General features: G+C 30.7%; 1 protein-coding gene across 1 annotated transcript; it reads right to left on the bottom strand.

The window, feature by feature from the left end:
• Nucleotides 1-8,121: 8,121 nt before the first annotated feature.
• Nucleotides 8,122-10,142, bottom strand: LOC129309663 (AUGMIN subunit 8-like). The gene is given in 5 exon segments (XM_054951321.1): nucleotides 8,122-8,229; nucleotides 8,316-8,376; nucleotides 8,378-8,431; nucleotides 8,800-8,914; nucleotides 9,005-10,142. Coding segments are annotated over 5 exon segments (1,458 nt in total). The 5' UTR covers nucleotides 10,140-10,142; the 3' UTR covers nucleotides 8,122-8,136.
• Between the last annotated feature and the right edge of the window lie 6,752 nt (nucleotides 10,143-16,894).

Here is a 16,894-nt window from a genome sequence, read left to right as displayed (position 1 = left end):
AGGCAGACTTAAAAGAATAAGAATTGTTTGTTTTCATCTGATTTCTGTGCCAATAGATATTAAAGATATAAATAATAAGTTATTTTATTTTAAAATATGTTGCTCCTAGTGTAATACCCCAATTTTATTTCTAGGATTAAATTAATATTATGACAAAATTATTTCATGGTAAATGGAAATTATTATATAATTATTGAAGTAAAAATAATTTACATAAAATGAGTTTAATTTTAAAAAAAATGATTATAAACCACAATATTTTTAGAAAAAACAAGAAAATAAGTTTATATAAGATTAAATAAAATTATTTAAGGTATTTCTCTCACTTAAAATTAAAATGTTATAAATATTTTAATTTTAATATGATAAAACTTTTGTTTGAGCAAAATACATAATTTAACTTTTTTCGGCCTAAAATATACAGTGCACCTTGATTCTTTGGATTTTAAGAATAGTGGGCCCATGGCCCAAAAACTTAATACATTGATCATTAAGATATATAAATCCATCCTCAGCTCTTCAATATTTTAATTATTGCTAATATCAAAATTAGTAGATACAAATATCAAATATATATATATATATGTATATGTACGTGTGTGTTATATATATATATATGTATATGTACGTGTATATATACATATATATTATATAATTATTGCCTCGTCTTCTTCACGTCGTTAAAGCCGTCCATCATTTTCATTTCATGTAAGAGCTGAGACTTTTGAGCACATTTAAGTACTTAAAAATTAAAAACACTCTCATTCTCAAAACTTTTTTCATAAATATTTTCTAAATAGTAAAAAAAATTTAATGACAGGATTATTAGCAAATTTAAAAATTAGAATTTGAATCAAATATTAAGTTTTAATAAATAGAGACTATAGGTTAGAGAGATAAATTAGTATTTGAATTATACTGGTTTATATTTGTTTTATTGATTAATTTGAAGATTTAAGACTAGGATTTTAATTAAAAAGTTTATGATTTGTAATAGTCTAAGCTATAATATTTGTGCCGGTTAAATTCAAATTAAATACTCCCTCTATTTAAAATGTGAGGCATTTCTTGAGGAGTTGAATGTTAAAAAATGTAAGGCATATTTAGTTTTTCGAGATACAATTATTGTCTTTTTTCAAAAGTGCCTCTATTGATGAATGACTTTATATTTATTGTAAGATATTTAATATGAGTAAATATAAAAATATAGAATTAGTTTGAAAATAGGTAACATCTTTATTGGAGGATGAGATTCGATTAAAAATATCTTAAATTTTTTAACGAAGAGAGTAATTGATTTAGATTGATTTGAGGTCCTATTAAAGACCTATGGTTTACTTTTGGAATTTAAGCTTGAAATTGGAAGTTGATATTTTAAATAGAACTCTAGATTTGACAATTTTGGATATTTTTATTAAAGCAAACAATTTCAAGTTAATTAAGAAATCAATTGAGTAAATTGGATAGAGAAATGCTTATAAATGGGGTTAGAAAATGGAATTGGGGATTTAGCAAGTGTTTGCGATTGGGGATTTAGGGGGAGTTAGGTACTTGATGTGGTAAATCCAAATTAACATGCTACCCCTTCATTTGTTAAAACTTAATATTTGATAAAAACTTTAATTCTTAATTTTTTCTACTTTTTAAAATAATTTTCCCATTAAAAGGTTTTTGTCGTTTAGAAAATATTTATGAATTTTTTTTTTTGAAATGGAAGTATATTTTAGTACTTAAATCTCTTACCTGGAATGAAAATGGAAGAAAGCTTTGACAAAGTGAAGAATACAATGCTGTTATTGAAACTTGAAAGGAGAATTATATAGGAACAATAACAAAAAAAATCTTAAAAAGATTAATTAATTTAAATTAGATTTTAAGTGTCAAATTTTAGAAATTTATAACTCAATTTCTCAATTCGCAATTGTATTGTAATAAATTTATAATTTCTTTTTTAAATTTTGACATAATTGAAGAATAAAAAAATTAATTTCTCTGATAAAATTTAAAATATAAATTGTAAATTCACCACAACAAACTTTTAAATTAAGAGATTAAGTTACAAATTCTTAAAATTTAATAGTTAAAACTTAAGTTGAATTAATTAATTTTTTTAGAATGTCCCTGTCATTCTCCCAATTATATATTGATGAGGTGAGAATGGATTAATATATCAACACATTGGATCGTGATGCTTTTTTTTTCCCTCCCTTTCTTTACTGACTTAAAATCCAAAAAAAGAAGTTAAAATCCATTTTGCTTAAGCTAAATTTTAACAATACCAAAATGTTCATAGCATCTTAAGTTAAAAAAAAAATATTTTAAACAATTTTATTTCATTCCATCTAACTTTATTTTATTGCTTTTTCTAAAAAAAATGTGACTTAGAATTAAGTATTTAAAATTAAATTTATTTTAGATAGGTTCTCTTTACTCAAATAATTACATAATAATTTCTATTTACCATGAAATAATTTTTTCATAATATTACTTCAATTCTAGAAATAAAATTGGGTTGTATAATTATTTACTCCTTTTAAAAATTGTCTTCAAAATTTAACTTCCTTAGCAACACACTATATGATAGAGTCAATAAATAGGCAGCTTAAATAAATTCAAGTTCATATAAAGTTCATATAACCAAACACATTCTTAATACTCTCATACTTCAACTTATTCAAACCAACCTATTTACCTAAATTGTTAATTTTTTCAAAAAATTAATTTTAATTTATACATTTTTTAAAAAAATTAAATTATTATTCGGGCCAAGCTCAATCAGGCTTGAACTTGACTTGAATACACTCTAACATTAAAGATGTTTTATTTTATCAAGTCCGGTCTTAAATATTTTCAAGCTGGCCTAAATTAACAGATTTACTATATGATTCCTTATTTCTTTTTACTTTTATTTGCCCTTATACTATCTCTGAATCTAACTTCCACATCAACACACATCAATTTAAAATCTTTGTTCTTCTGCAATTTACCAGTCTCATTTCCGTTGCCCTACTCACATTTACGTTCATTATTATCTAGCTATTATCCTTCTCAATTGAAATCTTCCACACAAATATTACTAACTTTACTCTTGGATTACAAATCTTGTCAACGTAATTCTCTCTTCTTTAACTTGTTTATGCTAATTTCACCTAATATAATTTTAGTTTCGTAATATCCACACGCACACACATGCCATTTCCTCTTAAATATAAGTATCCCTTTCTGGATACAACCATATTTAATCCTCTCCACCAATCACACTACTTGATTGGAAATAAATCCGATATTATTACACTACATAGTTGATTCTATGCCACATCACTCGAAATTTCTTTCTCTTATCTTTTATTATTAAGGAACCAAGAAAAACTTTCTTTGTTCATGTATCATTACTCTCCACAAATAACTTTTATAGTTTCTAAAATATTTTATAATCCACTATGGGAATTCATAAATTTTCTATTACATGAACACATCTAGTTATCAACTTCAACTACAAATAATTCTCACTTGTTACTCCCAAAATCTTCAAGAAAACTTCTCATTATAGGATCTAACCAAAACATTTAACTATAGTAATTTATATGCTGAATCCAAAATTTAGATATAAATTAGTTAAAGAAGCTACAAAAATAATTTATGAGTTAAGGTGTATTTTTACCCTTGAACTTTTTTCTCAAAAAATAATTTTATTCTTATACTAATAAGTGGGGTAATTTTATTCTTAAATTATGTTTCTGAGGTTTTTTTTTTGCTACTAGAAAAATAGTTTATAGGTAAAATTATTTCTCGAGAAAAAATTTAGGAATAAAAAGGCACCTTAACCCATAATTTATACCTGAATGGTTCCAAGCTTGTTGCTCAATTCCTTGCTACTCTAAACTTCCCAATTCCATGCTACAACAATTTATACCTGAATGATATCTCCATGAATTCATGTCCTGAAAAAACAAAAAATATTAACATCAAGTATAGTTTGCAAAATAAATTTTATTAAGAAGAAAAATACTGAGAAGAAATAAAGGAAGAGAGAAAAAACCACTTAAAGTAAGTAAAAACTCGAAAATCAAATACGTAACAAAGCATGCCAATCTTCGATTTTTGGAGAGATGAACTCTCTTAAAAAAAGCTAGGAACAAACCATAGAGAAGAAGCCTAAAAACAATCCAATCCCACAATATCTAAAGTGACAAAATCAAAATTGTCTTTCCCATTATAGAATGCAAAAGAGGAAAAGTTTTTATTGAAGGCAATATTTACTTCATCACAATGCATTTTTATCTACAAGTTAAAAAACATACATTGAAAACTTCAAGAATAAAGCAGAAAAAAGGGGAAAACAACAATAACCATAACAAAAATGACAAGAGTTTACCATTGCATATCGGTCTATTTGGGTTAAATATAAAACGTCGCTCACCAAAATATTAGCTAGGTCATAAAGCTATATAGGCTAAATGACTGAAAAGTCAGGCTTAATCAACAATTTGAACAAAAAGGCTAGCTTCGAGCTCAACAGAAAGCCAAGGCCAAATGAGTATGCCAAAATCCCGCCAATTGCAAACTCACTCTGTGGACTGTTGGTACATAAAGACATGATCTCAAACGATTTCGGATCTCGTAGGACACATCATTGTGCCCAAGTCTCTCGATGAGATGGGTTAGTTACCAAAATGGAAGACAATGAAGACAATGAGTGAAAGGAGAGGCTACCTTTGAAAGAACATTCTAGGTTTTAAGAGAAAGGCTACTATCACTCTGTCACTATAATAGAGTACCAAAGTGCAAAAGAAGACAATAGTCAACACTCAAAAGACTCGCATTTTGCACCCATAATTTTTAAATTTATCAATTAGTTTTATTTTCAGCTTAGACTTGTAATCGACTTATGTTTTAATAATAATCAAACACTTATTTTACCAAAACTTACATATCTTTTACATTCGGGTAAATTATGGTAAGAGAGCCCAAGGACTTTTTTGTTATTAATTGAGAATCAGCGTTTCTGGCATGCCTGATAACTTATTATTCCTTGATGATCAATTTTTGGCACCCTCATTCACATACTTCCTAAAAAAAAAAAGAACGAATAAGTTGCCATCAAACACTCCCAAAAAAGAAAGAGGAAAATGCAAATCTTGTGTTAATTAATTAAAGATGCAAAAGAAATATATATATATAGATTGTTATTTTTCTCACAAAGTATTTTATTTGCTAATTATTTTATTTTAAAGATGTATAAAAAATCTATTCATTATTTTTTTTACTAATTATTTCTTTTTAAAGATACATAAAAAATTCTTCACTGGTTTCATTACCAGTCGTAACATCTCATTAATTTTCTCATTTTAGATAAATATAAATGTCTCGCCGTTTCTCTGGTTAGGGATGAATTGATTATGCCTCATTAATTTTAAGGTAAGTTATGAAATCATTAATATTCTTTGCTAATTTGCCATTTTATAGAGAAATAAATATTGCTATTTCACATTTTTTTTTGTGGTATCTTTATTATTATTGAATCCTTTAGTTCTCCATAAAATTTGTTCTAAATAGAAAAATTGAATTCTTCAATTAGAATGTGACAAATATAGTTTTACAATCAATTAAATCTGTAATCTTTTCACATACTCTTGTGACTGTATTTAAGTCAGGTTCTTTAATTTTATGTCATTCTAGTAGAGTTTCAACCTTTTTTTAGCGAAAGGTTAAAAGTAAGAAGGGAAATTACATAACTAAACAAACCATTGCAAAAGAAGCTCATGGAAGGCGCCCCGGTTCTGTAAAATTTTTCTTTTGCATTGTAACTTTTAAACTCTTCTAACTAAATTCAACAGTTTGCTCCTTTGCATCTTCGTTTTCATTTGCCTAATATAAATTACAAGTGAAAAAAACAGGCCACTGATATAGTGAAGTGTTTTTTTTTTTTTGGATAAAACAAAATATATATTCCAATGCAAAAAAGGATCTAAAAAACTTTACAGGACACAGGCTGACTATCATTCTCTGGGCTGACGAAGAGACAGCAGGAAGTATATGTTGTTGTTAGCAAGCAGCAGGTCAGGTACAAAGCTTTTTTCAATGTTCAAGATTGGCTAGTCATCTATGCTCATTCCCCAAAGCTTGCTTGATTTGCATGAGATGCGTCCGAAGGCTATTATCCCCTACCCTGTTTTTTTTGCAAAAAAGGTGCTTGGAAACTTAGATGAGAAAGAAGAATGGCACTGTGATCAGAAAGCAATGCGTTACATTCAATAAAGGCATCAAGCACGCTGAATAATCTTACATAGACGTACTATGATCAAACACAAGATGCTCCCCCCTTAGAGCACCAAGTATCTCAAAATTTGTACCGATGGTAAAAGTTATGAAATAGCCCCAGGATCTAAACATCACAGTCAATAAGATATAAGATAAAGCTCACGAGCTTGCCCAAAGCTCAACCCAACTAGCCTACATTAATCAAGACTAAAACAATTAAGCTAGTATAGTAAACTGATATGCAACGTGAAGCCAACTGATAAAGATGGAAGTACTGCATTCCTACTCGATAAATAATAACTTATCGTGAACTAAGAAATTGTGAATGGAACAAAGGGTAAACAAGTAAAAAGTTGATGTCCTGACTTCTTGTCTTACGAGAAACAATGGCACACAATTCGAAGATAAATGATATGAAATAAAGACATATTTTATGCTTGACATTGATTGAAGTAATCCCCTATGCATAGGCATGAAGAAAGTGCAAAAACTTCGAGGCGATGAAGCAAGAAACAATGAAATGCCTTTTGATCCATTCCCAGGCCAGGATAAACTCATTTAGACTTTTTCCTAATCATGCTTGCTAGCAATTATTTTCTTCTAAAATTAATATCCTCAAAGGTAAAAGAGGGGAGGGGTATGTCAGACCAGGACAAATCCCTCCAACGCTCCAAATATTCAGTTGTATAAACTCATACCAGAGACATCAATATTTCCTTCTCAGTTCATAGAACCTTAACCCAATCTACCAGCAGTATATATTAGAAATATCCTGTCAGGATAGAGATGTTTATATGGCTAGGCTTTACTTATCTACCATTATCCGTAACCGAGAAAAGGGAGAGGTACAATGCCAGAAAATTGTAACCCACAATTACGTACGTCACATTCTACTTCAGAAAAGTATCCCAACTAATAATGTCATGTAGGTCATAACATGTCTTGTATGGCTTTATAATCAAACTTTTCTTGAGTTCAACTAACTCACTATCATGTTTTATAAATTTTAACTATTGTCAGATATTTCAATTTTAATTTTTATACAATTTCCAAAAATTAGATATCAGAGTAGAAAAGGTGACAAAACTTCATGATGCTTTGCTGCTGTTAGGAGATATTAAAGTTCATATCAAGGAGGAGGAAGAATAGATCAAAAAAAGGGAAGCACATCACTCTTCCCAGTGTCTCTAACCTGTGCTTGTAAACCATTTCGAAGACATGTCTAGATGGACAATAAAAAACAAGAGGCACCAGCATGTCGAAAGCATCAAATGTAGAATAAAAAACTGGGCTGCTATCAATCCAGGTTTTTTACGTTTCTAGAGAAGCACATTGGCGTGTACAGTTGTTTGCTGTTGAAGTACGTGAATAAGAAATATTTTTCTAAGACACTGATAGCTGGGAATGTACTAAAAATTGTATTTTTGCGTCTATAATTCATGTTCTGTATGGATATTTAACCTGCATAGCTGCTGCTGAAGCCAGTAGTGCTTCACATTCATCAAGCATGGCTTCTCCTGTGCTGCTACAACAGCAAGTTCAAAACCAAAAGGTTCATGCCTTCCACCTATACACAAAACTTATTGTCAACACCAGGAAATTGCATTTGATATGGGGAACAAAAAAAGACAAATGGATACCAAATCCCTTTTTACCAATGGTAATTTCGAAATTGTATTTGGGAATCAAAAGCATACAAAAGACATGCTTGGATTGAGCAAGAAATGAGTTTAGTAGCAGTAAATACATTATCCTTCAAAATGTCATGATAGAAAAATGATTGGTGAAAAATGAAAATAATAGGACAGCTTTATATCAATCTCAATTATTCGTAAATTCAAAATTCAAATTTAGTAGAGTTGCACAAACTTTAACTCACCCTAGAGACAAGGAGCAGATAGTAGATCCCATTGCTTGCATGACATCAACAGCTGAGCTGATAGCAACCTTTAAATGTTCCATATCTGCCTGTAGTAGTATAATCACAGTAATGACGATACTGTCTCTTTCCAGGTATGAATTTAAAGACATTTCAAAACTACAAACATACATACCTTCGCCCTTCCAGTTACAGGAAGGCGGAGAGTGTTTGCCTCCAAGTCTTCAATAGCCCCAGATAGCATTTACGTGATCTCTCTCCAGTAAAGCCCAATCATCTATGGTAGGCAATCTGTTTCAGTCATTGTAGAAAAAAAACCACACTTAAAGAGAATCACGCCCATAAGAACTAAAATTAGAACCTCAGCTTTATAGGTGATTTCATGTTCAAAATATCATTATTTGGATCAAAATACTTGACCACTCCAGAACTAGAAATATATATATATATATATATATGTATAATAAATATAAAATCCCATTCTTCTGCAGCTCCAAAGGGAACAACTGGAGCCGTACAGTTATTTGCTTATAAATCATAAACTAGCATAAACATATAATTTATCAATATATAAAGAAAACATAAAGGAATACAATGTGCCATCAGCAATAGAACATGGAATGTAAAAGGACAAATTTCAGTAAAGGGATAGGGATTACTTGATCATTCGAATTGAGTTTAGCTTAAGCTCAAGTTTCAGCTGGTGGAGATTGATCCTCTTCCTAATAACTGAATCCCATAGAGACAAAGTAGCTTTCCACACATTAAACAGAACTCTCTGCACAATTGAATAAAATCTGGTAAAAATTATTTAGCAATGATTTGATGTGTTGCTGAAAGGCTATCAAAGATAGAAGGTCATACCTCTGCAGCTGCAGTTTTGTACAGAAAGCACATCCTCGGCTCTTGCATTAACAAATCTCCATTGAAAATGTCGGTTGTAGAGAAGTCGCAATTGGTGAGCATCATCTATGTGGGTTGTGCTCCTTTTTCCTTTTCTAAAATCAGCAATAAAACTAAGCACCGAAATTGAACTGTTGGATTGACTGGATAAATTGGTTGACCTTATTCGAGAGGGACTAAGAGGGGTTGATGGCCGGGACCGAGATGGACTGATGCCTCTTGCACTGGGTGAAGGTGAAGATAGAAGTGAGGTTTTACTAGGGGAGGACAGGCGTGATCTTGGAGTTGGCAAGGACTGAGATCTTGCAGAGGGAGTTGTTGGTGCTATTTTATCAGATTGACTGGCAGAAACAAATTTCAGAGGTCTTAATACCAGTGGCAAATTATCATTAACTGGTTTTACCTCGTTTCCTGTTCTACTACCACTTTCAACCATTGATACATTACTTGCAATATCACTTGTGGACTTTTGCACGGGTTTACTTGCTTCGTCCAATGAAGACAACCTTCTCAGTGAAGACATAGCAGTTCTAGGAACCGAAGAATTCAAAGTTCTGATTGACTTATCAGCAAGATCGACACTCCGATTTGTTGTGTTAGAAGACACCTTCCCACCTATACTACTTGGCCACCGATGCTGATCAATCAAACGAGAATGCAAGCCATCAACTGGTTTTGAATTCTCTGAGTGATCGGCTGTATTCTTCCCTTTCAGAGGACTACGGATTCTCTCTGGCGTTGGCTTACGTGCAGTTGGAGGTTCAGCTGGCTTGTGAGCCACATTTGAAGTCGGCCGCAGCGTGCGATCAAAAGTGCTAGTATTTGGCTTCTCTTTCTTGCTAACGGGTGCAGAAATGCCATCTGATTGGAAAGAAACGCTTAAGCTTCGCATTGTTGAAGGCCATAAACTCTCCTGCAAACGACCTCCTGTTATCCTTCTGGATGGTAAGTGCACATCCACAGATGAATCACGGACCGGTGTAGAAGGTCTTGGTGAGGAAGGAGCTGAAGGCCGGTTCCTTTCCACCGATTGAGCTCTCTTGGGTAACAAGTTGGAGGAAGTGGGGATTGTTCTAGTGGGGTCGGAGATGAGCATCGCTTGGGACTAGATGGTATTGCCCGAGAAGGTGATTTATACCTAGAACTAATGTCCCTTGTTTGAGGGCGCCGGGTGGTGATGATTTCATTTTTCTTCCGGTGGCAACCAAGGGTGGTCTACGAGTCTCCTCAGCTGTTTGTTTCCGTAATGCTTGCTCTGATTCACATACATCCATCCACTCTATCCAAACTAGACCACATTGATAGATTTGTTATAAAACTATAACAGCCTTAGCAATCATTTATCCCACATTCTGTGCGAGCGGCACCAATTATTCAGACAGAAGATCCTTTTCTCTGCAGTAAATCTGCCACAGACAGATAAACAAGTAAGATTGTGTCCAGTGGGGAAAATGAAGAAAGAAAAAGCAGCGAACAACAAAACCATTCGAAGGGAAAAAGAAAATCGAAAAAGTGCTCATTTTTACAGTTACTCAGATCTATTGGAGAACCAACTTGAGAATTGCACCGAATTAACGCAAGTGGGTACGTTTTACTCATCAAATAAAACTCGAACCCGACCGGACCAGGCCAATGCAAGAAGAATATAGAGAAGGTATACAGCATTTGGTTTAATGGGACCGAGAAACTCGCGGAAACTGTCTCGACGTGCTTTAAATGATTATCATCAGACGTTAGTGATGGTTAACTGAAAATTCCAGTGCAGGGGTACCCTTAAAAACTGGGGTTACTGGGGCGTAGGATAAGAAAGGAAAAGTGGGTAGAGTAAGGGAGCCACTGATTTTTCCTCTTTTGTCCCTCTCACGAGAGTGCCATGGTCAGGTGGGCTGGCAATGGGTTCACTCCGCAAAAGCCCACCCTGTCCTGTTTCTTCTTCTCTCTCAACTCCTTTTCATGAAAGGGAATTCAATGAAAGTGATACCGAAACTTGCAGAGGCAAAAGAAAAAGCATTTATCGCAAAACACTATCCCCTCCTTCCCAGAATAAATATACTCAGCTAAGCTAACAGATCGATAAGTTTACCATACAAAGATAAACCACACATTTACCGTAGTAACTGTTTTATGAGTTTCATCTTCTAAATTTCCCAGACTGAACTCTCAATCGGATCTGTAAAAAATTGTCTTTTGTTCGTAAGCACAATAACATATTTCTTAATCAGTTGAGCTCGCAGGTGCTCATGTTCTCGGGGAGATGGATAAAGACATGGAGGACCACGTGCTGAGGCGATGATTGTCCATCCCCCTTGAACCAATTGTTCAAACCTAATATTATTAGCAAAATAAAAAGCAGTAATCAATACAGAGAGGTCGATTCCAGCAAAATAAGACAAAATATTTCGTCTTGACCACTCCGAATTATAGTACATATTATTACGATGAACAAGTATTGATGAAATCCAGAAAACTTTTTTCCCTGAAGGTTTTTTTAAAAAAGAAACAAGGGTCTGAAAAAGGGATCCATGACGTCTGTCTGGATTGACAGGTTCGTGTCTGTCTCACTGGAGACACGTTCAGTGTTTAACTGTTCGCGTAATATATCTTTATAAGAAAACTCCAGCTCCAGTGCAAATTACATTGTCAAGTTCATTGAATCTGATTCAGAAACTCTTGTTCAACGAAGAAATCAAATTAGAAATTAAGAACTTGTTCTGATTATTGAAAAAAAAAAAAAGATCCTCTTAGTGAAAGTAAAAAATCAATCTTTCTGCATTCTCAATCAACCCAAAAATATCAAGCATTTGTTCAGCAGAAAATTTGATCAGAAACGAGACCTGAAGACATTTGCGCATTAATGTAATATCAAATAAAGCGATCCAGATCGAACAGAGAAAATCACAAAAGGAAACTTAATCAACACAAAATTGATCCAATCATTAAAAACCTGAGCTTACCATTGAACAACACAAATTCCAATCAGATGAGAGCTACTCTATACTCAGACCTCTAGATTAATCACAACGCAGCAACAATCAATCCGTGAACCCTAAGTAAACCGGGAATAATTCCTTCCGTGGTCCTCCAAAGCCAAAAGAGAGAATCCAGAACCCTCAAACACTTCCAATATCGAATGAGAAGCACAGCGTGGATCTTACAAAACAGGTCGCTGGAGATTGACAGAACAAAATCAGGCGGTCGTCGGAGGTCAAAATTTCCCGGTGAGACGTATAATTTCTAATTTTGAAGCAGAGAGAGGGAAGGAGAAAGCAAGAGAATTAAAAAGACGGAAAAAATGATGATTTCTTGCTCCTAAAAAACTTTAATTAAGAAAAATAAAAAATAATAATATTTTGAAAGAGTATAAAGGAAACGGTTTCAGTTGGAAAACGAGGGAAGTAGTACTGTGGGGACAGTAGATTTCGCGCCACCTACTTTTAATCAGTCTTAGTCCTCGAAGCCCGAAGAGTGGTTATTATTGTTGTATTAGTTTGAACTTAAGCTTTTTTGCAGGTTAAACATTAATTAATTAATTAATTTAACTTCTTGGTATTAACGAACAGAGCATTGTTCACAATTCTTTCCCTCTTATTAATTAATTATTAATCAATAAGTACAAAAATTTTAAATGCGTAGGAAGCTGGTATCAAGTGAGAATAAAATACTATATAATTATTGATTTTATTCTAAAATTATTTATTTTAAAGTAAATCAAATTATTATTTTTATTTTATGTGATATTTCTTTTATATATATATATATATATAAACAACATAGATCTGTTGTTTTAGATAAAGAGAAAATATATATACATCATTAGATACTGATCTCATATACTCAATCAAATTCAAATGATCAAAAAAAATTAAATTTTTTAAATATGTAATTTTCTAAACCATAATTTATTTTTTTAAGAAAAAAAGTTATGCTTAAAACCTCTTTTTTTTTTATCATAGTTAAAAGATGATCTTTATTTTAACTTTTCAGTACATGAATCTTTATTTTAAATTCTACAATTACGAAATTTTTTTAAAAAATATTATCGACATTAATATATTAATATCAATATAATAGTAAAATGATATGAAATATAGACTGTCCCAATTAGGGGCTGCAGTTCCAACATCACACAGCATGAGAGCCGATGATCCTTTTTCTGTTCCAGTAGAGGAAATGATAGTGCAATTGCAAAAGCAACATACAAACTATTATTTATTATGTGAAATACATAATATATGCATGTATGTATGAAATATAAGGATTTTCCTGCTAGAATGGAATAAACTAAAAAAATAAAAAAACTAAAAAAAAAAAATAAAGCTAACTTATTCAATCTCTCAAGATAAAAAAAAAATTTGATACCACATATCTGAAATGTGAGAATCACTACACTCATCACAAATTTTAAAATTATGTTTCCTACTCTCATAAGTTAAATTACCCATCACATGAACATGGTTGATTTATCATTTTTCCAAATATAATCATTATATTTTTATCTTTATTTTTTAATTTATTCATTTAATTCCATTCATTTTCTAGAAAATAAACAAGCCTTGAGAGATTGTACATTACCATTACCAATGAACAAAATATGAAGCACTCATGGATCGACAAATATTTGTCCTAATGGAATAGGCTATGATCACTAAAGCATGAAGTTTTGAGTTTGAATTCAAGTTCATATAAATAATGTTAAAAAATAAAAAAATTAATCTTTTAATCCTCACTTTAACTCACTTGTAACTCAATCCCTTTATAACTCACTCCTCATTCCTCACTATAACTTGCTGCGACTCAGTCCCTCAGCTCTTGATTCACCTATAATTCGTCCTTATTTTTTAATTTTTCAAAAAATTTCTTATCAAATGAGAGGGATAAAAAAATGCTCATATATTATTCTAAAATACCCTCCTTTTGCTCATTGATGTGAGATATAGGCTAATAAAAAAATTAACAAAAGTTTAGGACTAATTTGTAAGTGGTTTAAAAGTTGAGGGAATGAGTTATAGGCGAGTCATAATTGAGGGATTGAGTTACAAGTAAATTAAAAGTTAGAAAACTAAAAGATTAATTTTTCCTAAAAATATCTTTAGGAGAACTATTTCTAATTAAATCAACCAATAATATTCGAAACTATTTCTAATTAGATCAACTAATAATATTCAAACCTAGCCCTAAACTATAATTCGAACTAAGCTCGAACTCACTTAAAAAATTTAGAGTTGAGCTTAACTATATAAGCTTTTTTAAGGAGGTAGATACTTTAAATCCTATTTGAATAAATTCAGCTCAGAATTGAGCCTGACTCGAATAAGCCTAACCCTAAAATTTTTGGTTGTGTAATATGTAAAGCAAATAATTTTGGCAAGTCTAATGGAGCATCCAAAACCGACCAAAAAATGTTGAGGTTGAATTTAGTTATATAAACTTTTTTAATGAGATATAATATTTTAAACTTAATTTGAATAAGTTTGATCCACTAAATTAGTGGCTCTACCTAATCCAAGTTAGTGGCCATATGAAAAAAAACGAAGAAGTACACATGTATGCATTAAGGCAGAGGGGGCTACACAAGAACATATTAGCATTACATCCTAATCTTGCAAAAGGACGTGAAGGCCTGCCCCCATGTGAAGCCTCTCACGTCCTCTTTCTATCACACTTGTTATCTCATTTTCCTTCCACCCATCACCGATTGAGAAATCTATCGCCTGTGCTCTCCCTCACAATTATGGAATTTTTACCTGATTTTGTCGCATAAATCCACTTACTTAGAGTATTTCATTTGGCATAATAATACTTAGAAAACAAAGGTCCCGTTTTGTTACTAAAAAGCTAAGGATTAAATGAAATGGATTAAAAAAATAAAGAACAAAAATAAGATGATAAAAAATGATAGGTAAACTACATTCATAAAAAAGAGAGATAATTAGTTCATAGGATTAAAATCACAATTCATAAAATTTTTAAAAGATATGATAATTTTTATATTTATAATATATATTAATGAGTTTTATTATATTTATTATAAGAGGAGAGGTGATTTAGTTTATTTTTACTTTAACTTTTAATTCATTTTATTTTAGTAAGTAAACGGGACCAAAATCTCAAATTTTTAAATTGATACAATATGTGAAGAGTGTTTTGATTGTAAAATAATTTTTAAATTTTTTAAATTTTTTTTTTTGATAATTTTCAAGTGTTGATGAAATTCAATAATATAATTTAGCCACTCATAATTTAGACCATTTATTTAATATTTCAAATTCTAAAAGAAATGAGTTTGAATTCTAGATCTTATTAATAGAGAGGATTTATAAATGCTTATAAACTTTTAAGACATACCTAGTTTGTGATAAGTGCTTGTGATATCCAACGTACAAAGCTTTTAGTTATTAAAAAAAGAAAAGAAAAGAAATAGAGTTATATCTTTGTATCCCTACCATTACTTTGTGCTTTTGCCTATGGCATGGATATTGTTCAAATAAATTTATATACTAGCATAAATAAGTTCTTTATTTTATATTAATATCTATGAATTGATTAATTACAAGCCAAAATTTTATTGGCTTAAATACCATATTTGGTACGTAAAAAAGTGCATCAAACACTTTCACATTTTTGAAAAATAAATATTTTTTACGTAACATTAATACCTTAGTACTTTTATATAATTCAATTTAAAATGAAAAAGAATTAATTTTGACTTATCTACTAAACTTTCTTAAAAAATATATTTTAATTAAGATAGTACCTTCTTATGTACGGAGTCCTACCTAATTTTCTTTTTATAACATTATAATTGTAATCGAAGGTTTTTTGTTGTATATAATCATGTATATGTGTTAGTTAACATCGCAAGTAAACCTTTTCCCTTATTTTTTTTAAAATTAAAATCAGGCATGTTTGTTAAAATTTCAACATTTTCCCCAGTGTATAACCTTTCACTTGTTATCATTTTCATTTATACAAATTAGGTTACCTGTATTTCGTCGATCAAAATCAAATATACAATGCGATAAAATATCGCTAACTGAAAACAATAAATGGGAAAAAAGAAAATTAAAATTAAAATTACAGGGTGTCCTCAATTTTGACATGTTATGCCGTTTAGGTATATTTCACAGTCCAAGTCCTTGTTTGGACAATAACATGTAATTTTTAATTTTTTATCTCTCTAATATTTTTTTAAGATATTTATACCGTTCTTGTATATAACTTATCTGTATTTTCATTAAAATTTAATAAAATTCTTGCTATCATCGCATGCCATGCCACCTGCTTGTGTACTAATGAGAAAGTGACTGAAAATATATTATAGGGACTTTAGTTATGAATTTTTCATATCTATTAGTGCTTGAAACTGAATGACTTGCTGTGTCGATGTTGTCATTTTATTTCAGAATGTATGGTTATTTAATGAAATTATTTTATTTTTAGTATTTTTTAAATTATATAAGTTTCTCTTGTATTTTAAAAATTTATATGATTTTTAAAATTTAGTTAAAATTACATAAAATTTTGCTAATTTTTTTGAAACTAGGTAGATTTGTTTTTATATTTTAAAAATATTCATAAATTTTCATTGAAAATAGATGTGTGATTTTAATTAGTTAAAAATTGTTTAAGTCTCATGTAGCAACATAATTTATTTAACTTTTTTAGTGCAAGATCACGAAAAAATCATGCAAAGAAGAACATAAAAAAAAAAATCATGTCATATCAAAACTCACAAGGTTTCTGCTGCACTTGGTGGTGGATTATTAAGGATCATGACATTTAAGTTGTCCCAAAATGTTTAGTGAACAAACATGCTAATGCATCCATTTGTTTTTTTGAACACATGATTGA

Source organism: Prosopis cineraria, unplaced genomic scaffold (assembly GCF_029017545.1).
Source record: "Prosopis cineraria cultivar Desert tree isolate PC_DT_omini unplaced genomic scaffold, ASM2901754v1 PC4, whole genome shotgun sequence".
Lineage (NCBI taxonomy): Eukaryota > Viridiplantae > Streptophyta > Magnoliopsida > Fabales > Fabaceae > Prosopis > Prosopis cineraria.
The sequence above is the reverse complement of the archived record's forward strand: the minus strand, read 5'-3'. Positions and strand labels throughout refer to the sequence as shown.